The sequence below is a fragment of the Hylobates moloch genome, unplaced genomic scaffold, assembly GCF_009828535.3.
Source record: "Hylobates moloch isolate HMO894 unplaced genomic scaffold, HMol_V3 SCAFFOLD_1, whole genome shotgun sequence".
In the NCBI taxonomy this organism is placed as follows: domain Eukaryota; kingdom Metazoa; phylum Chordata; class Mammalia; order Primates; family Hylobatidae; genus Hylobates; species Hylobates moloch.
The window spans coordinates 51393979-51416773 of NW_026652276.1; the positions used below are offsets into that span (position 1 = coordinate 51393979).

Here is a 22795-nt window from a genome sequence, read left to right on the forward strand (position 1 = left end):
TCCAAACTCCTTAAAATACTCTTTCCTTGACTCCTGAAATTGCACTATGCTGGATTTTCCCTTCTCTGGCCACCTTTCCCTAGTGGAAGCCTCTCCTACTCTATCTTACCTTTAAAATGATGGTTTCTTAGGGTTCTGTCTTTGATACACTTTCCTTATCACTTTATACTATCACCTTAAGCAATCTCACACACCACCCCAGCTTCAAATACTACTCTTCATACTGACCACTCACAAAATTATAGCTCCAACTTACACTGCTCTCCTAAGTTTTAGGCCTAAATCTGACTGCTTACTCAACATCACTACTTACATATCTCACAAATATCTCAAACATTAGCTAGCTTCTACATACTGATAGTTGTCTATCCATTATCCACTACCCACCCCTTCCATACTAACAGAACCTCTATTTGTTAAAGGTAGTATTGTGTCCAATTAAAAACACTTTCCTAGATTCCCTTGTAGTTAGTCTGGTCAATGAGCGTCAAGTGAGTTTCCAGTAAAGCTTCTTTCTTTAGATTTAGGTATCACTCTTTTCTCTTTTTTTCTCCCACTTTGGCCATACAGGTGAGGCTAAAGATGAAACAGCCACCTTGCAACTCTAAGTTGATAGGAATGATTTCTAAGATCAACACACTAAGGCTTGTGTAACAGAAGTTTACCTTACTGATGGCACTAGCCCTGGTTGGTTTCCCTGATAGTCCCTGAGACTTTTTGTTATATTAGAAAAATAACTCCCATATGTTTAAAGCGCTGTCAATCAACCTCCTGATATCCACAAACAGATCCTTCATTGTTACAATAGCCAAAATTAAACTAATTTCTTCCCATACTCCCAAGGTTTGCTTTTCCAGTGTTCTCCATCTTAGTTAATGCAGTAGCTTTGGCCCTGTTGCTCATAGTAAAAATCTGGTAGTCAACTTGATATCGCATTCTTTTTCACCCACCAAAAATTAACACCAAGTGCTGCCAATCCTATTTCTTAAACACATCTCTTATTTACCTACTTCTCTCACCTCTAGTCCAAGCCACCAACACATCTCAAGTCCAGAACTTCAACTTTCTCTCTCTTTAATCCATTCTCCACAGAGCAGTATTTAAAAACCAAATCATTCTCTCCCCTTTTTTAAAGTCTTCAAAGTTTCGGCCAGGTGCGGTGGCTCACGCCTGTAATCCCAGCACTTTGGGAGACCGAGGCAGGCGGATCACGAGGTCAGGAGATTGAGACCATCTGGCTAACATGGCGAAACCCCGTCTCTACTAAGAAAACACAAAAAATTAGCCAGGCATGGAGGCAGGCCCCTGTAATCCCAGCTACTCGGGAGGCTGAGGCAGGAGAATGGCGTGAACCCGGGAGGCGGAGCTTGCAGTGAGCCAAGATCACTCCACTGCACTGCAGCCTGGGAGACAGAGCAAGACTCCGTCTCATAAAAAAAAAAAAAAAAAAAGTCTCCAAAGTTTCACACTGAACTCTGAATAAAGTCCAAAATTCTTAATATGGTATATAAGACCTTTCAGAAATGTCTCCCAAACTGTGACCTGAGGACAACCTATAGCAGAAGCACCTGGGGTGCACATTAAACATTTAGATTTTTGAATCAAACTGCAGGACTGGGCCCCAGGAAGCTAGCTGTATTTTAAAATTAAGACACTCTAACAATTCTGATGTACATTGAAATATGAGAAGGCCCACTCTACATAATATGGTCCCATCTCTAAGAGTCATCCACGGCCAATCTCCATCCACCTCACCTCACTCTTCTTTCAGCGCATTTGCCTTTCCCCTTCTCAAATGTCCTAAACTCCTTCCTGTTCTGGGGCCTTCAAGTCAGACTAGCCTATTAATGCTATTCCGTATTTCCTCTGACTCCTTCAAAACTTACACACTGTATTACCTTCCAGTGAAAACCAACCATATTTAACCACCCAGACAAAACGAGGTCTTCTTATTGTACCCTCTCCTAGCATTTTTTTACTTTTCTTTTTTTTTTTTTTTTTTTGAGACAGAGTCTCGCTGTCGCCCAGGCTGGAGTGCAGTGGCGCGATCTCGGCTCACTGCAAGCTCCGCCTCCCGGGTTCACGCCATTCTCCTGCCTCAGCCTCTCCGAGTAGCTGGGACTACAGGCGCCCGCCACCACGCCCGGCTAATTTTTTTTGTATTTTTAGTAGAGACGGGGTTTCACCGTGGTCTCGATCTCCTGACCTCGTGATCCGCCCGCCTCAGCCTCCCAAAGTGCTGGGATTACAAGCGTGAGCCACCGCGCCCGGCTACTTTTCTATCATTATTATCATTATATTTGCTGAAATATTTTTTAAAGAAATGAAACATTAAAGATACAGCTAACCATGCTCTGCATCCATTCCATTCCCTCCTGGCAGTAAGCTTTATCTAAAGATTGGTGTTCATGTTCTTACAGTTTTATTAGTAACTATATTGCATATTTGTGTCTCATAAAGTCTATTATAGATGTACAAAAATAGCATCATATGGCATATACCATTTTGTAACTCACTTATTTTGTAACATTTAAAATGAATTATATCTACATGCATCAGTATTAACAAATCACTTATTACCATTTTAATTATTGTTAGTATTTTATTCAGTATCTGTATCCCTGTTTAACTGCAAACACAAGTTGGATCATACTTGTCTCATTAACCACTCACTGCATATCCAAAACACTTCACAATTTCTGGCACATATTAGGCAAGAAATAAACATTAGTTGAATAAGAACCTATCAGTGAATAATAAAGCACGGGAATAATGCTAAGGTTAATTTATATAGATCTGAACTGCTCAAATTTAATTAGCTAAATATCTTGAACTAATTCTGTTTGTGTGCTGTTTGAACAAAAACTAGTGAAATGCTGAGGGGGATGGTAATCTTTTTTAGTTCTTGGTAGAAAAAAAGACCAAAAGAAAATAATTTTAAAGGTTATACATGTTCATTTACATAGAGGGATCTGATCTTGGATATTGGTTGGCTACCAGAAATGAAGAGAAGAAAACAACATGAGGAGAACAAAATTCCTATTTAGAAGGCATTTAAAAAAAAAAAAAAAGTTTGCTAACTAAGTAAAACAGGGATTGAAAATATTGAAATGGAAACCAGGAAGCCAGAAGAATCCTGGACTTCAGCCACTTTCTTACAGTAACACAAGTGGGAAAGCAACTTCATAAAAGCAATGAGTTATCTGACTACAAATTTACACTTATTACAAAAGCAGTTCTAGAAGAGAAGTAGAGCAACTTAAAGTGGGTACGTTTACAATAAAACTGCTAACTTGAGAGAATAAGGGCATTCAGATAGGTGAAAGTTTTTTTCTTGGTTATCCTTTAACGGCAGAATTGTTTCTTCATAGTCCAGTAAAGAGACATTAAGGCAGAAATATTTTATTGGTATGATTAAAAAGGATTAATAGTATTAGTCACCATGGAATGTTAACAAAATCACTTGTACTGTAATTTCATCAGATGTCAATGAAGTTTCATTGTGCATTAGATGTAACATTTATTCATCTCAATTCAAATATTCATCTCAAACAGTATTATTTAGTTCATTCTTTATTTACATTATAAATCTTGTGCACAGACCTGGATCAATGATGCATATACTTCAAGGATCTAAGTAAAATAATAAATAAAGAATAAGCTATATTATACTGAAGAAGAGAAATTTGGACTTTTACATTTCATGTGTGGTTTTCTTTTTAACTTTTTAAAGAAAATTAAACTACAATGGCAAATGTAAACATCAAAAGATTTGGAAGTGAACATATATAAAGATGTGGAACTGAAAACTCATTTCCTGAGTAACTTTGATATAATTTTTTAAATTACCCTCATTTTGGCCCCAAATAAATTATGATATGAAAGAATAAAAAATAGAATATTTGAAATTTAGATAATATATTCTGAGTTTTTCAACTAAAATCTTTAATTTGGAATGACTGTGAGAAAGAACAAAACAATAGAACTTGGGTGGAATTCAATTAATAATTTATACCATGGTTTTAGATATCAATCTCATTCAACAGAAGAAAGTCAAGCCTTAAGGATTAAGTTTTAAGCTGTCCTCGCAAAAGAATCTTTGTAAATTGCCCCTTTGTGATGATTTGTGAAAGGCACATATAAAATAACAAAAATTTATAATTCTAATCTAGATCTAAAAAGAAGTTCAGCAAGAGACGGATTATCATAATTGAAATTTGAATTTTACAATAAAATGGTTCAAACGTGAATAGTTACATTTGTGTAACTGATACTAATATTTCATCATTTTTATTTTGGAATGCATAATATAAAAGCAAGCAAACTTTATATTGAATGAGTTTATATTGAAACTTCTGGGGAGAAGAGCTACTCAGGCAGTTTAAATTTTCAGAATTAAGAAACCAATACTATAATATTTTGAGAGCAACAATATTTAAGTTTCAACATTTTGTAAGTCAACAAAGCCTTTCAAAAGTTAACATATTTCAAGAACTCAATATACATAGTGCTTCATAAATATTAAAACTCCAGAACTACGAAATGGAGATTGATACTGAACACAATATGTACTATAGACAGAGTAAATAAACAGACAAATTAGGAACCTTGGGGGCCACTCACAGATCCAAATGTCTAAAATAAACAAGGGAAGTAGCTAGATATTTTGCACGTTTTCAAAAAGCTAACATGCAAACAAAACAAATTTTTCTTAAGAAACCATTTGTTTAGAACTTGAATAGTCTTTTATTTAATTAAAATCTTTTTACTTATATATTTAATCTAACCTCAAAGGAATTTATTTTAAAAAGCCAGTGATGTAACATTTATTTTTAGAGTTACATTTCTGCTACAGTTTCTTTCTTTCAAACATTGCAGGGTAATGTTTTATTTTTAGAACTACTGTATAACTTTAACATTTACTTCTAACTTTACTAATTTTTAACAACTGGGACATAAGACTGCTTACTAGAAAAATACAATTAGTTTTAATAAATGCTGATGGTACCATCTGCCAAATAACTTATAGTCACATTAACTACCACCAATTACGCTTCTCTCATTAAAACTAAACCACAAACAGAAAGTCCATCCTAACAAGACACAAAACAGACCAACCCCCTCAAAAGAGAAAAAAACCTAAATATGCTAATAGAAAAAGCAAAGTGCTAGGAAACCTGGAAAAGGGGGCTGAGTGGGGTGGGAGTCTGTACCAGATAACATTGAAGATTACTTTCAAATTCAAATCTGTGATTCTAAAAAATATATAAGATTATGGTAAATAAAAGTACATCAAAATTCTAGAAAGGTTGGACTATGTTTTAAAAACAAAAGAAAGCCTTCGGCTGTTTACAGAATACAAATTTCATTATAGCTCAGGATTCCAAATATAATTGCTGGGCAGAGGAGATTTTCATTATATAAACATAAATCACCAGAAATGTAACATGAAAACAGAAATTTAAAAACTATTTTGGGTAAGAATTTTTTCTTTCAAAAGCTAAGCCTTCCAAATAGATAATTTTAATTATCTGTGGTTTTAAGGACTGAAAGTGTTTTAGCAAGGTAAATACCTAATGAAAAAATACTATTATTTTTAATCATGCTATGTATAGAAAAATCATATCCTCAGATATTGAAATATGGCTTAAAAATAAATACAATAAATTATTCTTTGCCATTGAGATGTGGTATATAATTTTTCTTAAAAAAAATTCCATAATTAGTAAATGAGATTTAGAGTTAAAAGTACAGTAAAAATGTTACAAGATTAACCAACAGAAGCAGTTGGCACCAGCTCACCTGTTTCTAAAACTTGCCTTTTGAGGGCAAGATTATAACTTTTTTTTTAAAGCAATACATGATGGTTTTCAATAATAAGTATTTGTAATTTATTGTTGAATGAAATTTACAAAAAAAAAAAAAAAAAACCCACAGATTCTGCCAAAAAAGCAATGCAATCCAAGTGCTAATTAGTATCCTATTCGTTTTGGTTAAGGGTTAATGGATCAGGAAGCCATTATAAAGTTTTTTTATGAAAACAGGTTTTCTATACATGGCATATTTAAAAAATCTCTATTAGCTACAACTTACAAAAATTACTAAAGTAGATCTACAATCTACAAAATAGAAATGGTAAACAAAGTCAACTTAAATTCTCTTCCTCTGCTATGTTCATAAAATAGAAATAGAAAACATTTTAAGACCATAGTAACAAAATCACTTTGTTAAATAAGCATTTATAATCAGTCTACTTAACATACTATTTTAAAAATAAGTACCTTTTCTATTACTATTTAAAAAGTTAAGAACTCTAAGAAACATCACATTTCACCCGCTCTGTTTCATGTTGGATAAATATTGCCTCAGATCCTCTTAGTTTTCTAAATTTCTCAAAGTCATGTGCATTTTATGGTATTCAGATTAATAAACTACTAGCTGGAGGTTGGGGTGTAAAATAAAAGAACTTCCCCCAACCCAATTAAATTCCTTCCATTTCTAGTTAAATTCCTTCCATTTCTAAGCAATGTAAGAAACAAAGGTTTTTAACTTTGTTACAATTTGAAATAAAAGAAAAATAGTTGAACTTGGATATACTTGAGTGTATGTTTATGTATAATTTTGCCCTTGAACTACATGACAGAGAAAAGACCGAGTAAGTCCATTCTCAGTAAGTCTAAGTGAAAATCTGAGCGTAAGGCCATCATGCATGGTAACAAATTTCCATTTATGCTACATCTCCAACATCTGGTTTTGGTTTTATTACACAATGCAAATATGACATTTAATATAAAATGGTAGAGAAGGAATTGAGAAGAAATCACACGTTAAGTATACTGATCATATACCTTTAAAAAATGCTTTCTAGCATTTTCAAGGCCATCTAGGAGAAAAACCAAAATTTTTACAGATGAATAGTAAAACAGATTCTTAAAACTAAAAATTGCACCACAGTGAACTAAATAAAACTGTTCCATAAACTGCTCAATATGAGAAGTGCATTACTTCTTTTAAGTCAAAAACAATTTAAAAATACAATCCTTCCTTATAATAAATTTTGCAAAGTGCTTTAAAGTTAAATTCCACATGAAATCTAATATTCTTGGTTTCACTTTTCCGGAGTTCCCCCAATATTGTTAGTTACTCTCTTTCCCTGGCAGTCCTGGTAGTGAATGGGAGTGGTAACAGAAACTACAAATCTTGAAAATCAAATTGAAGAACTAAAGTATGTTATACTTTACCAATTCTAGGGCAGCAAAAATTTTAGGGGTTCTTTTGTGTCCAAGGAATAGATCAATGAATAATTTATACATAATTCAAGATCACCAGGTATTTTAAGTCTCCTCTCTCTGCTTCAAATGAATTTTTTTAAAAAAAATCTTTAAAAGCAATTAATCATAAACTGTTACATATATTGAATATATCATTATACTGGAACTCCTTATTAACTAATTCTAAAAGAACTTCATTTAAAAATCCCACAGATTAATACAAATTCCTGTAAACAACAGTATTTCCCCTTTCAAATAGTTTTAAAACTTCTAAAATATGTTCAGGAATCTCCAAATATGAATGGCAGATTTAATTAAACATAAAAATGTAAAGTACTATATTTGACCAACAATACATGGAGCCTCTATAATTTGTACTATAATTTGGATCATGCTGTGGAAATATACAAAATTCCTTCTGAAAACATAATCCCCTCAGAAACCAGTTAAGGTGAATTTCTGTATCACTGTCATTCTGTTTAATATAAATTCTACTGAGATTAACAGTTTTATTCTAAAGCAATATGATGATATTCTTCATTTGGTTTAGCAATGTTTTTCCTATTATTTAGGCAACAACAGATAAAATGAGAGTTACATAGTGAATAACAACGATATTCCTCCTCAGAAAGCAGAAATAACCTACAAATAGGGTTGCACTTTTTTTTAAGTTACCAAATGGAAAAACAACCAAAAAAATTGAGAGAAAAGTTTTTATTCAAATACTTCTAGTACAACCAATAGGAAAAGTCCTCCTCCCAGAAAAACCACTAATGCTATATTGCATTTAAAAAAATCAAATAAAGCCCTTTTGAGTATTTCTAGTTTACTTTGAGGCAGCTTCAGAATAGCAAACACTTTAACAGTATCTTCATAAACAATAATTCTTTCTAAGTTAAAATCCCAACGGTATTTGCACTTAAAATGTTGAAGTTGCTTTTATAAAAAACAAAACAAAACAAAAAAAACAATAAAATCAGCTTAAAATAAATTTATTGTACAATACAAAATGTAGGCATACTGGAAAATAAAGGTACGTTATTAAATATACAAAGCAAATGAAAGAAAGCTAAACAACACAAATGTTTTCATCCAAACACTAAGATAAAATGCACAACATTTATGCTAAAAACAAAGTACTTCAAGAACAATATGCATTTCAAATGAAATGTTAATGATGCCAAAAAATAAAAAGAAAGAAAAAAGAAAATCAAATATGCTACATTGTAAATGCTTGAATATCAAGAATCAATAATGGCATAAAACAAACCCAATAATACTGGGTACTATCAAGAACTTTGTTTAAAAAGGTGTTAAGAATACTGAAAGAATCAAAATATGTCCTTAAAACTGGCAAAGTTTTTTCTTTTTTAAGTTTGAGGGCCTATTCGCAGTATCTTAATCTCTTCTTCCATTTATACTTTTCTATAAAAATTTCTGGATGCTCATTCTTAACATTTTCTAAACACAGTAGCTTAGATAACAGTACTTCATTTTTAAGTATGCATTTAAAGCATTACCAACACAAAAATAGTAAGTGACACAAATTAACAACCTAATTTTGAAATCTATACGGCTATGTATACAATATGAAAACTAAATCTTCATTTTATAAAGTAAAACCAACTTCTGAATGAAATGGTAAAATGTAACAATTTAGATCATAGGGGAAACCACAATGCCTTTTTTCCAATTAAGGCATTTGGTTGCCCAAACTACAAATGGCCCTGGTGCAACTAACACAAATATGCAACACAAATGTGCAGTAAGGCCTTGAGAAGCATCCAGGTAGGATATGCATCTGAACATTCAAAGAACATTCAAGTAAGCATAAAATCCTTGGGAAAATCCTCTACAACTTAAAATATAATTATTTAAATATATAAATTTAATACTTAAGTTAGCCCAAAAGGCTTTTGGCCAGCACCTCTAGTAAGGAATTTCTTTTCTTAATATCATAGTTCCCAAACTTAAGACATTATGATCAAGATTTTCTATCTTTATTTGCACTAGTATCTAAAATACTCAGTGAAATCTTTTTTGCTACACTATATTTACTTTTACAGACTTTCCATTACCACATACATACACCATCATGCTAAGAAACCACCAAGTTTTTCTTCTAATGCCCCACTAAAATAAACAGGTTTCAACAAACTTGAAACTGTAGGGGAACTATGGGGAAAACCAGAGAAGTATATGGAAGAAGGAAGAAGTGTGAATAGGTCCTATAGAATTTTACAATCACTTTGCCAAGACAACTTTAAATACTATGAATAATTACTTGAAATCAGGTTGTGTAGAATCTATAGTTCTCTTAAAAACAAGTTTTGATTCTCAATATTGCATTTTTATTACCAAATAAAAGGATTTAGATCTAACGTATTTTAGTAGCATACTTACTACCTGCAGACTAAATTCATTTCTCAAGTACTCTAAAAAAGTTCAAATAGAACAAACTTTATGAGATGCTATAACTTATCACAAAAGAAATATTAGCAATTATAAAATTATTAGGATAATAAAATTTTAAAAGCTAAAAACCAAAATTTGCCATTCATAAATATAACATAGAAAAAGTTATGTGGATAATATGAAAATAAAATTGTTTAGGTGAACAATTCATTTGAAGACACTCACTGTTTCTCCTTCTGAGTAACCATTATAGCTTTTTATCAATGAAACGTCATTATCTCACATCTGAAATTCTTTGGCTGGAATGTTTTAGTAACATAAGACACTCCTGTATGTAACAATTCTGACAGAACAGAGGAGTTGCAAAATAAAAAAAATAGGAGTCATATTTTAAAGCATTTGATAAATTTTTAAATAAATTTTTAAAGATGTAAAGCCAATCTATCACTAAAAATGGCATAAATATAAACACAAACTAATCTTATAATCCACTGCTATTTTAAATAAAATAATTTGGGGTTCATTATTTTGCCTTTTTAGTTTTGTATTTAGCATAGAAGTACTTTCTATTGCCACTACAGACATCACATTAGTTTTAAAAATGGAAAAGAAAAAACAAAATGCAACAAAACTTATGAGTTTAATTTGTGAATTTTAGAACTAAGAATTACAATTTTCTGTTACTATTGTAAAATGGGATTATCTGACCACATGGTTAACATTTTAATTACATCAAAAAAATTTAAATTTTTCCTTTTTGTATTTTTAAAAATAAAGCAAATTTATGTACTTGTAAATACTTTAAAGACCAACAAATGCACTTCTTAATCTACTGCCTTTATACAAAGATTAAAAGGAAAAAAAAGCTTTATGGCTCCAGCACCCAAGATTGAGAACAAAAAATACCTCAAATAAATATTTATAACTTGCAAAAAAAGCTAAAGATGTTTGAAAGATTAAATGAAGAAACATTCTGAAACTAGAACCCATTTCTTTAGCTTTTCTCTCCCAGACTTTCCATTCTATATACTACAGTTGTAGAGATGTCCTCATTTGACTCAGGTGACACTTTTTTCCATACTGTCTCTTTTAAAGCAAGTTCTTGTTGGAGACTTTCATAGTCCAATGGTCCAAAGGAATGCTAGTTGTTCAAGCAACATACATAATTTATTAGTGCACTTGAGTGAAGAAAGGTCCAAGCTATAAAATGGTATTTTTCAATGAACATTATTAAAATCTGTTAACATTTTAAACCACCTCCTCTGACATTTTGCTTCATGTTACTCAGGTCGACTCCCATGGAAGTTTCTATCCTGTTGGTTTTGCATAATTCTTACATAGTAACAGAAATTAATTTGATAAAAACTAAAAAAAATTTAGCACTACAGAAAATGTACTTAGTATTTATTAAAAATATTTTCTACTTAGAAGTTCTTCATATTATCTTGAGGTCTAATTAGGTAATTTTACTACAAACATTTTCATTATGGTACGCAAAGAAACGGAATCAAAATTCTCAACACAAGCCCCTTGGTACAGTGAAAAACTATATAGACCAAAAAAGTTAAGTCCTGACTCTTAATACTACTTCTAAAAAAAAGGAATATATGTGTACAATAGTATGAAGCCAAATAAACTGGTAACAAACAAATAGGACCGTAAGATTATTAGGAATATTGCATTAAACACGGTGGAAAAAAATATTTCATCTACAGTGACTTATAAAACTTTTGAGGCTTCATATGGTCTCTCATTAATATGATAATCCTTTTCCATTTACATATCCATCTACACAGTATGCAAGAAGTTAAACTTCAATTTAGGACGAACAAATATTAAAACAATGCTTTCTTTATAGCATGCAGCACGTTCCAATTTTTTTTTTTTTTAATAGAATCAATTCTAAAAATCTTGCTTAAAATAGTGGAAAACGGGAGAGGAAAACCCTGACACTAGGCTAACCAGTTTCAATTTAAATAACAAAGCAGCAATATTTAAATATCTGTATCTATTAACTATCTATTAAGCAATATTTAAGTATTTAATACTGGTGATCCCAGATTTAAATGTCAACAATTTGTTTACACTCATTTATGATTAGCAAAGACCCGAGGCCACTAACAAACTAAGATTTTATTTATACAGGCAAATCTCACTTTTTCTCTTCTTAAAAATTTTATATACTTATCTAAATAAGAATTTTGCTTACCCTTTGATCACCACCTTCTCTTCGAGGATCAAGTTTTTTTGCAAAGTGTCTCAAATTATCATAGTTATGGAAATTACACAGAGAAACAAGATCCTGCAAACAGTTATACAGAGCAGGTATAAGAAATTGGCTATTCATTGGTTATGCATATCCATATTTTAACAAACTCTGCTTATATCGTCCAGCTTAGAAATCATCACTACATGCTAATAAAGTAGTATAATGCATCAAGAAGAGAACTAAAATCAGAGTAAGATATGAATACAAGTTTTAAGAACACTGCTTACTAACATGATCCTAGGGCTCAGCCAATCAAATCATCTTTCATCTTCTACAAAATAGGGTTTATAACCGGCCCCATGAAAGAATTCTTCTATCAAATAAGTGTAAAGCCACATTAAAATACAAATAAGTACTCTGGTTACAATCTACTATATTTTATATGCAATCCAATGTCATACTCTAGTTTTTGTAAAATATAAAAGACTGGAAAAGAAAACAATTTTAATTGAGTATGGTACTTAATATGAACTCAAGCAAGTAATAAATGTAACTAAAACTAGAAGCTCAAACATTAGCAGGAACTGGGTAACAACAAAATACAGAACTATCAAGAGCAGTAATAGTTTTGTTTAATCTTTTTTTAATTTTCAGTGCTTATTTCCTCAAAAAAATGTTTAAAGGTAGTCAATGGATAAAGATATTTAACCATGCAAATTAAAGATATAATAAACCAAAATAATTCTTAAGATATACTGGCTTTTAAATTACTTCTCCAAGTTTAATATCTTTTGTTGAGCTTTTGAAAATTGATACTAATTATAACCATGAAAATTAAAATATTAGCATCTAACAAATATAATCTGTGGGAATAATTAAATGGGAGCTGTCTGACAGAGACAACTTGAAGCTCCTCTGGGAGTATTTCCACGGCTCCCTAGTAACTGGCACACCATAGGCGGAGGGCCAAGAGTTAATGAACTATGGAAAATGGGTTAAAAAAAAGAATCATTGGATGGCTCAACTTATATCATCATTATTTTCATTAAGAAAATATGCTTACGTGACAAAAGTGAATTCCCTTAACACTGTTGCCCATCTTATCCAGAGGCGGAGACCAGCACATCATACCCATAACATTGGGGACAACTAAAAGAATGCCCCCAGCAACTCCAGATTTTGCAGGAAGACCAACCTAAAAATAATTCAGTAAAAGAGTATTCAGGTAAACATTTTAAAATAAGAAATGTTATGTTCAACAATAGGGAAACTGGGGCTGGGCACCATGGCTCACTCCTGTAATCTCAGCACTTTGGGAGGCCAGGGCAAGCAGATCACTTGAGCCCAAGAGTTGGAGGCTAGGCTGGGTAACACAAGGAGATCTCATCTCTACAAAGAATCTCATCTCTACAAAAAATAGCAAGACATGGAGGTGCACACCAGTAGTCACAGCTACTCTGGAGGATGATTGGGAGGATTACATGACCTCAGGAGGTCAAGGCTACAGTGAGCCATGATCGCACCACTGCACTCCAGCCTGGATGACAGGGCAAGATCCGGTTTCAAAAAAAAAAAAAAAACAAAAACAAATTGGGAAATTGGTTTAAAAATTAAAAATTATCTCCTGACCTCATGATCCGCCCGCCTCAGCCTCCCAAAGTGCGCTCCCAACTACTCGGGAGGCTGAAGCAGGAGAAAGGTGAACCCAGGAGGCAGAGCTTGCAGTGAGCTGAGATCACGCCACTGCACTCCAGCCTGGGCAAAAGAGTGAGACTCTCTCTCAAAAAAAAAAAAAAAAAAATATATATATATATATATATACACATACCATAGAATTTCAACATTAAAAATATTGTAGATAAATTTTTATCAACATGTTTATAAATAAAGTTATAAGGCCAGGTGCAGTGGCTCATGCCTGTAATCCCAGCACTCTGGGAGGCCGAGGCGGGTAGATCACCTGAGGTCAGGAGTTCGAGACCATCCTGGGCAACATGGCGAAACTCCATCTCCACAAAAAATACAAAACTTAGCCGTGTGTGGTGGCAGGCACCTGTAATTCCAGCTACTCAGGAGGCTGAGGCAGGAGAATTGCTTGAATCTGGGAGGCAGAGGTTGCAGTGAGCCAAGATCGCACCACTGCACTCCAGCCTGGGTGATGAAGCAAGACTCCATCTCAAAAAAAAAAAAAAAAAAAGTTATGAAACAGTTTGGGATAGATATGAATATAGAAAAATTGTTTAAAGATAAACTCTAAGGAATTATAACAGTTACATCTAAATTGTGAGGCTATGGATGCTTTTATTCTTCCTGACTATATTTTCTAATTGTTCTAAAATAAACGTATTGTTTTTAAATATAACAAATTATTTTTAAAAAATATTTTACAACTAGAAAATAAAAAGTTATATATTCTTAAAAGATTTTCTAAAATGGTAATTTAAATTACTCCTCCTCAAAAAATTTAAGTTACATTAGCAAAACTTGACAAATGATAAAAAAACAAAATTAATGTCATTAGGGCAGTGTTCATTAATTGCTTACTAACATTCAGTCAGTAAGTACCTCTGGATAGGAGAATCGCTTGAACCCAGGAGGTAGAGGCTGCAGTGAGCCGAGATTGTGCCACTGCACTCCAGCGTGGGTGACAGAGTGAGACTCTGTCTCAAAATAAATAAATAAATAAACAAACAAAAATAAAAGAAGTATACCAGTAAAGTACTTTTACACAAAACTACACAAAACAAGCAGACAAAAAAAAAAAAAAAAAACACCTGAATTGGATCTACAAATTTGTAGGAAATACAAGGGACAATGGAACAGAGGTAATCAGCAATGTAGAGACAGTGGAAAACTGTATATACTAAATGATCCAGTTTTTCCAACCAAAAATAACAAGAAAAAAAGAGAGACAGGTCAAAAGAAGACCAATAGATTTAAAAAAAAAAAAAAAGTAGACACAACCCAATCATAATACATGCACCTCATTTGTATCCTAAGTCAAACAAACTATAAAATAATATAATAGGTCGGGTGCAATGGCTCACGCCTGTAATCCCAGCAATTTGGGAGGCTGAGGCAGGTGGATTACTTGAGGTCAGGAGTTCGAGAACAGCCTGGCCAACATGGCAAAACCCCGTCTCTACTAAAAATACAAAAATTAGCTGGGTGCGGTGGCAGGCACCTGTAATCCCAGCTACTCGGGAGGCTGAGGCAGGACAATCGCTGGAACTCAGGAGGCAGAGGTTGCAGTGAGCTGAGATCGTGCCACTGCACTCCAGCCTGGGCAACAAAGTGAAACTCCATCTCAAAAAAAAAAAAAAGAAAAGAAAGAAATAATTTACAAAATAATCCAGGAAATCTGAACACTGACTAAATATTTTGATATTCAATTTAATATTGATATTAATAATGATATTAAAGTTGTGATATGTAATATTTAATTTTTATATGTAAAAATTCTCTTATTGTTATGTTTTGTTAAGGGTCCTTATTTAGAATTACATACTGAAATATGACAAGGATAGGGGAAATAGATGCACATACAGATGAAACAAGATTGGTAATGTATTCATAATTATTGAAGCTGAGTGATGGATAACATTAAATTTCTCTCTCTCTCTCTCTCTGTCGTTTTACATGTTTGAAAATTTCCAAAATAAAAAAAGCTTTTAGAAGGGCATTATGACTTGACATGAGCAGAATGAAATAAGAAAAGTCTATATACTTTACAAGTGGCAAATGCACAACAGAGCTTAAAGCAGTACATTTTTGTTAAGTTTTAACTTTAATATACTTTTAGTCCTTAAAATATCTATGGCTGTAACCAAAGATGTGAAACGTCACGTCTTTGCAATCTTTCTGAACTTAGAGAATTCTTAAGATACATAATAATCATAATGCTAAACATTAACAACTAAAAGTAAAAAATGACTGTACTAACCTTGTACACTGGATTGCCTTAAAAGCAGAAGGGATGAAGTTCTATAAATCAAACTTCCAAATTCTTAAGAACATCTGGTAGACCTTATCTCTATTCCTTACTAATGTTGTAACAAATTAACCTTGAAAACAAGCCTCTCTCTCAAAAATTAATATACAGCTTTAGAAGCAAAGTTCAAACTGCATTTTTAAAAGAACCAGTTCAGACTAGTTTCTTGCCAGAGAAAATTAAGATTAAACAATTACTTACATGGAAAGCAAACTGCCCTGAGAAGTCATACATGCCACAGGAATGCATCAAACTCAATGTATTTCGAACTGCTTCAGGGCTCAGTACTCTTTCACCAGTAATTGGGCAGAAACCACCATTAGCCAGTGTTGCAGCCAGCACACTGGCTGATTCACAAGTCACTTCAATGGAGCACAGCTAACACAAAGAAAAAGCAGAATTCTCATATTACTTTTAATATTACTGTTCACTTCTAAGATAATCTATTTTATTTGGTATTCATACAGATCTGAAATATTTCTTCCAAAGAGAATACTTTAATATAAACTTGAGGACATTCTGAAGATTTTAATTGACCAAAGTCCTACCCCCTTTTAAGATTTACCCTGATTTGGCCAAAGATACTCAGTCTTTTAATGGCAGAACTAGACTAGGAAGTGCCAGCCTCTAAACACTAAGATTTGTTATTATCCCATGTGATATTCAAATTTGCTTAAATATTAATACTTTCTGTGGAATACACAAGCATAATTACTTTTAACTCAACAGAAAAAAAAAGAGCCACGAAATATTTTTAAGATAAAGCACCATACATGAAGATTATGATAGTGTCTACATGAGAAATCACCATTTTAGAAAAAAATGCTAAAGTGCCTGACATTTTACCCATAACAAAGTTCAGTGTCCCCATCTATATGGTAACAGGCAAAGGACAAAGGGGAAGAAAAATATTAAGCAGATCTGTCTCAGATGCTCTGTAAGCCTAAACCAAAATGTTATCCTTTAGACCATTTATTAATATTTATTTGATATTTACTATGGGTGCTAAATATACCCTATAGGATGAAATTTTTGCATTTAAATACAATCAAAATAATGAAAACAGTTCACTGTACCAAACCCAAATTTACCCATAAAATGAAAATAAATTTTTCCACATTTTATTTTTAGGTAATAGTAAGCAAAATTGGGATAAGATGGTGTCAAAAAAGAAAGTGGATAGGAGAAGAATGGGTTCTCAACTTGTAAATTTTCCTCAGCCATACTCCAAGATCTACAAGAGGCACAAAGGGGTTTGGAAATAGCAAGGAGGAAAACTAAGTACAATGAATTAGAATATTGTGTGTTTAACTTTGACTAAACTGCCTATTTGTATAAAAAATCTCTTCCCTATTTCTCAAAAACGACAGAATCGACTTACAATACTGCCCCAGATAGCAAAGATTTGTGATAAGGTCAGCTTAATCATGCAAGGCTTTCTGAATTCCAATGATCATTTCCTAGTTTATACTTAACATTAACTGGAATTTTGTTTGTCATAAGGCAGCACATTCTTAATTTGCCAAATGCCAACTTGGGTACTCTCCTGCTAATCTCAATGGCCGTTCGATTTGATGCAGCCCTTCTCCAAAAAAGTCAGTACCACCTCTATGGCCGTTTCTTGATTTTTGCCATGAAGTATAGAAATGTCACAGTATAGTAGATTCTATAACAGCCAAACTTAAATATGTATTCCAAAGGTAAAGAAACTTATGGAAAAAATTCATACAGACCAGGGGGGAAAAAAGGCTAGTTTCAAAGGAATTTCACATATCATCTCATGTTATCTTCCACATAATGTGGCAAGGCAGGTGAGGCATATACTACAGATAAGGAAACTAGGGATCAGTAACTAAAATTAGGTCACATGGCTAATAAGTGGCTGGGCTAGACCTTAAATTTTATATTGATGGTCTGGATTCCTAATTTACAGTTTTTCACATTGGGCAGATGAAAAGCTGCAACCTGGACATCTATCAAACTCTAACTCATTATTAACCTTCCTTATATATTCTCTAAGATTACTGAAAGGTTAAAATTAAGGAACCTTTAATAGTAAAGACAGGCAAATGTAAGGTGAACTAGAAATTAACAATAATGTAGCCTCCTATGTGGCTTCACATTACAGCCCCATCAGTGGCACCAACTGTGTTAAATCTGTAAGAAAAAATTGAACTGAAAATGTTGGTGAGAGAAGAGATCTCCAGGAAGGCTATTCTAAATTGAGTTCTATACCACAGCCCACTGTGCATAACATGGTCCCTCTCACCCAACCCCACCTCCTCAATATTGAGAGCTACTCTAACTTAAAGGAAAGCCTGACATATGACACTGCAGAAATGAACTAGCACCAGTTAAGCCAGGATAGAGCAGTAACAAAGAAATTACAAGATACCAAGTCAGCTGAGACACTGACACTTTTAAATGCTGAGTAAGAGCCTTCTGATTATTTAAAAAAAAAAAAAAAAAAAAAAGCTTTTCCCAAACAAAATGTAAAAGCTACGAAAAATTTAGAGCTCAGTTTATAATTAAGAGTGCCAATTTCTGGGAGTGCACATTATTTTTGACAATTCTTAAATATGTTTACAGAAAAAACTGTCCCTATTACATTTTGAGGCATGGATTTTTAGGCAACATGGACATGAGACAGCCTTTTATGAAGACATTTTTGAAAGTCAATGGAAAATGTATTTTCTCATGGCCTAGAACCAAGATTTCTGAGACATCTACATTTTGCATAATGTGACACAACCATTTATTTATTTTGAGACAGAGTCTCACTGTGTTGCCAGGCTGGAGTGCAGTGGCATGATCTCGGCTCACTGCAACCTCGGCCTTCCTGGTTCAAGCAATTCTCCTGCCTCAGCCTCCCAAGTAGCTGGGACTACAGGCACACACTACCACACCCGACTAATTTTTGTATTTTTAGTAGAGATGGGGTTTCACCATGTTGGCCAGGATGGTCTCGATTGCTTGACCTCATGATCTGCCCGCCCTGGCCTCCCAAAGTGCTGGGATTACAGGCGTGAGCCACCGCACCCAGCCGACACATCCATTTATATATACGATTCACATAATTAAATTACCTGGAAGTAGAAGTCTAATATACCAACCATGTCTGTGCCTTCTGGGAAACACTAAAAAAATAGAAAGGCAATTAAAATTTCAGGCACACAGAAATGCACATAAGTAGAGAAATACATGAAAAATTTCAAATGTACACAAGTGTTTCATTTTAATTAATAAAATAGCATGTAACTTCTAAAAGAGTATAAACGTGAAATAAAAAAGCAAAATTTTATCACATCATGTAAGTTTCTAGATACTAGTTTAACTGACAACGATAAAATGATTCATGATTTATAAATCAAGTTACTAGACCAACCACTTAAAAAAATCAAGAGTAGTTAACACTAATCAGGCATTACGCTTTTGAAAAAATAGACTAAACCTCAAACAAAATTTGTATTAATAAATAAAATCAGTCAAATATTTAAATACTGCCAGATACAAATCAATTTAATAATAACATTAACAATTTGGTAACACTGACTCATGAGCACTCTGCAAAAACTTCTGCACCTTAAATACTAATAGGTAGTTGCTTAAAGGCTATTGTTGAATTCTTAGCATACATCTTCATGTATTTTATTAAATGAAAGAATAATTTGAAATAGAAACAAAAATTTAAAAACCTTCTTTTCTTTTAAGTAATATCCTATTGCAAAATTTCGATCTCCACTTTCTCTTTCAGACTGAAACCTGGAAGAAGAAAAAAAAAATTTGCTCTATGTACTTTCTTTAAAAGTGTGATTGTACATAATTTCATTTGTACAGCAATGTACAGCATAAAGAACACTGAACTAAGATTCAGGACTACAGAGTTCCAATCAATTCTGTCAATAGGCTATTTGTGTGACTTTGGACAAGTCATTTAAGTGGTAATTCTTTCAATCTTCATTTTCTTGGCTATAAAATGACTGAAATGAATTCAGGCCCTTTCTAGTCTTCATATTTTGTAAACAAAAATGCTAATTTTAAAATTCTCAAATCTTCTACCATTAAAATGCACTGAAAAACTGCAGAATCCTCTGCCTACCCAAAAGTACAATAAGAGTCCGTTTTAATTGACATAATCAGGGAACTTGACATAATCATGGAACTTTCACTGAGAATGGGAAACACAAAATGGATCTTGCAGGACTCAATGGACTAATAGATTTCAGGGTGGGGCCTAGGCACTGGCAAATTCCATGCATCATGAACGGTTAGAAAAGTATATAGACAGGGGTCCACTGAAGAATGGCAAATATTCTGATGTAACTGGGAAATGGCACATGGAGAAGAGTGGGAAAACATCAAACAAACAAAGGAGACGGGGACCAAATTACCAAAACCAATAGATGCCGAATAATGTAATAGTTCCTGACTACCCACAAAACAAAAGCCTGAGGGCTTACAAACAAGTTACCTAATCAGATCTACATTTTATAAAGATAACTCTGACATCAGTTTGAAAAAGGGGAAAAAGAAGTGATGACTGATCTATTAAAAGAACACTGTAATGAGAGCTACAAAAGCCTGAATTTAGGCAGCTGTGATAGGAATGGAAGGAGAGGTATGATCAAACATGCAAGTAGTTGGATAATCTTCCAACCTGATGAGAAAAAGGAAAGGCAGAGTGAAGACTGATACAAAGCCTGGATTTCTAACATAGCCTGAGAGGGTAATAATATTAACTGACACAGGGATCTATCTCTAGAGCAAAGAGCAGTTTGGAAAGAAAGAGAATGAGTTTTGATTTAGATTTAATTTGCATTATATTTGGGAATTGCCCTACAAGTCTAAAAGGGCTGCTGATATTAGAGGAACTGTGGTTAATGTTCTTTATATCACTGAGGTGGACAGCCCCTTCTAATTGTACATTTTAACATTTCAAATTCTTATCAATTTGCCGTACTTTTAAAAAAAACATCAACATAGTTTAGATAAATGCCTAACTAGTCAGCAATTATCACACTGACACATAGTTCTTCAACACTATCTCAAGTGTCTATTATCTGCCAGATAACAGGGATACAGAAATGAACTGGAAGACACAACATTCCATCTAGGTCTTAAGGAGGGCAGAGTCTAATGGTGGCTATGGGGCAAAGAGACATGTAGTAAGTTTGATAAAATATGGTAATAGGAGAGCACAGAAAAGAGGCAAGTTGAGATTTATGGAATACTTCCTGGAAAAGATAATTAAGCTGATGAATTAATGTTGGGAAGGCATGCAACCTGAAAATGTTTACCCCTGAAATGCGAAGCAGGAAGTGCAAAATAAGAATAAAATAGTAGTATACATGCTAAAACTGTTTAACATAATAATACTAAAATAATGTTTAACATAATAATGTTTCTAATGACAAGGAACCAAATACAAAATGGGAAACATCCACTATATGGCCTGCTGCCTGTTTTTATAAAGTTTTTTATAACACAGCCTCATATTGTCTATGGCTGCTTTTCTACTAAACAGCAGAACTGAGAAGTTACAACACAGTCCATATGGTCCACAAGCTTAAAATATTTACTGTCTGGTCCTTCAAAGAAAGTCAGCAACCCCTGGTCTATAAAACAAGCAGCCTGCACTCTTTAAAAATAAAAGCCATTTAATAAAATTTGTTAAAGCAAGGATCTAGAGCACGGGGACTGTTCTAAGTAAAGAGACAAAACAGACATCGTAATAAATACAATGTAAGAACCCTGATTTGTTCCTGAATCTAAAAAATAATAATAAAAGTTGTAAAAGACATTTGGGGAAGAGATGGGGACATTTACACATTGATTAATGTCATGATATTTTAAAATTAACGTTAACGTTCTTACATGTGTTAATGGTATTGTGGTTATGTAGGACAATGTCCTTATTCTTAGACTGTATGTGCTTTCTTATCTAAGGGTGAAGTATCATGATGTCTACAACTTAATTTGAAATGGTTTAGGGAAAAAAAATCTATGTACATATGTATTTACGTATCTGTGTTTAGAGGTATACATACATATTTTTTATCTATCTAAAGAGACAGGTTGAGAAAAAGCAAGTAAGACAAAATATTAGAAAATATAAGTAAAAGATTCCAGTTATTTATTATTTCAACTTTTCTGTAGACTCACAAATTTTAAAATAAAAAATTGGGGTAAAAATCCAGACAGCCTGGAACAGAAATAGAAGAGAGGTAAGACAGGTATTATAAGCAAAGATAAAACTGAATAAGCACCAGTAATTTGAGATAAACTTGGGATCTCTTCTGATTGTATGATTACTTATAAGAAATTTGTCAAAACTATTCAAAGTATTTTTCAGTGTTTCCGTCAGGTAATTTAGAAATCATTCATTTCCCTCTAATGAAAAGAGAGCAGATCAATTCTAAATACAGTGTGTTTTTATGTAACAAAACAGTATTTAAAAAACTCACGTTGCATTACTGAATCCAACATATTCATTACCAGCCATCTTATTTAAAAACTGCATGACCTATAAACCAAAATTAGGAAATATTAGTAATCAAAAAACAAATATATAGAGAATGTGGCATGAAAACTGAATGACATGTTGCACTTACATAGTCAAATTTTTCAGCATTATTTACTCCTTGCTGCAAAAAATAAGAGACATAAATACGTTAATATAGGTACCACTACAGTTAAGTTTCAAGCCAATATCAAAATTTCAAACAGCTACTGTTATAATATACTGCATTAGTATTTTTAAATCTAGGAAATAGTTCTAAAGTAATTTAACATTTATATAAACTTTTTTACATGTTATTTAATACCCATATGTTGAGAATGCATCAGAATTACAAAGGGAATGCTTTATTTTAAGTATATCTTTACCCAACCCAAAGTTACAGAATTTTA

The 22795-nt window shown here is 32.9% G+C and overlaps 1 protein-coding gene across 5 annotated transcripts in view; it reads right to left on the bottom strand.

Moving 5' to 3' along the window:
- Window positions 1–22795, bottom strand: part of GLS (glutaminase) — an 84244-nt gene that overhangs the window by 22311 nt on the left and 39138 nt on the right. For 3 of the 5 annotated variants that reach the window (XM_032755121.2, XM_058440153.1, XM_032755124.2), the window contains 7 exons: window positions 22498–22530; window positions 22351–22409; window positions 19582–19648; window positions 18973–19023; window positions 16088–16264; window positions 12959–13090; window positions 11896–11988 (listed from right to left, as the gene is read on the bottom strand). In XM_032755121.2, the coding sequence (XP_032611012.1) occupies window positions 11896–11988; window positions 12959–13090; window positions 16088–16264; window positions 18973–19023; window positions 19582–19648; window positions 22351–22409; window positions 22498–22530 (612 nt within the window). Of the gene's footprint in view, window positions 1–7970; window positions 10887–11895; window positions 11989–12958; window positions 13091–16087; window positions 16265–18972; window positions 19024–19581; window positions 19649–22350; window positions 22410–22497; window positions 22531–22795 lie in introns of those variants that run through there. The other 2 variants (XM_032755122.2, XM_032755123.2) reach the window with 2 other exon arrangements.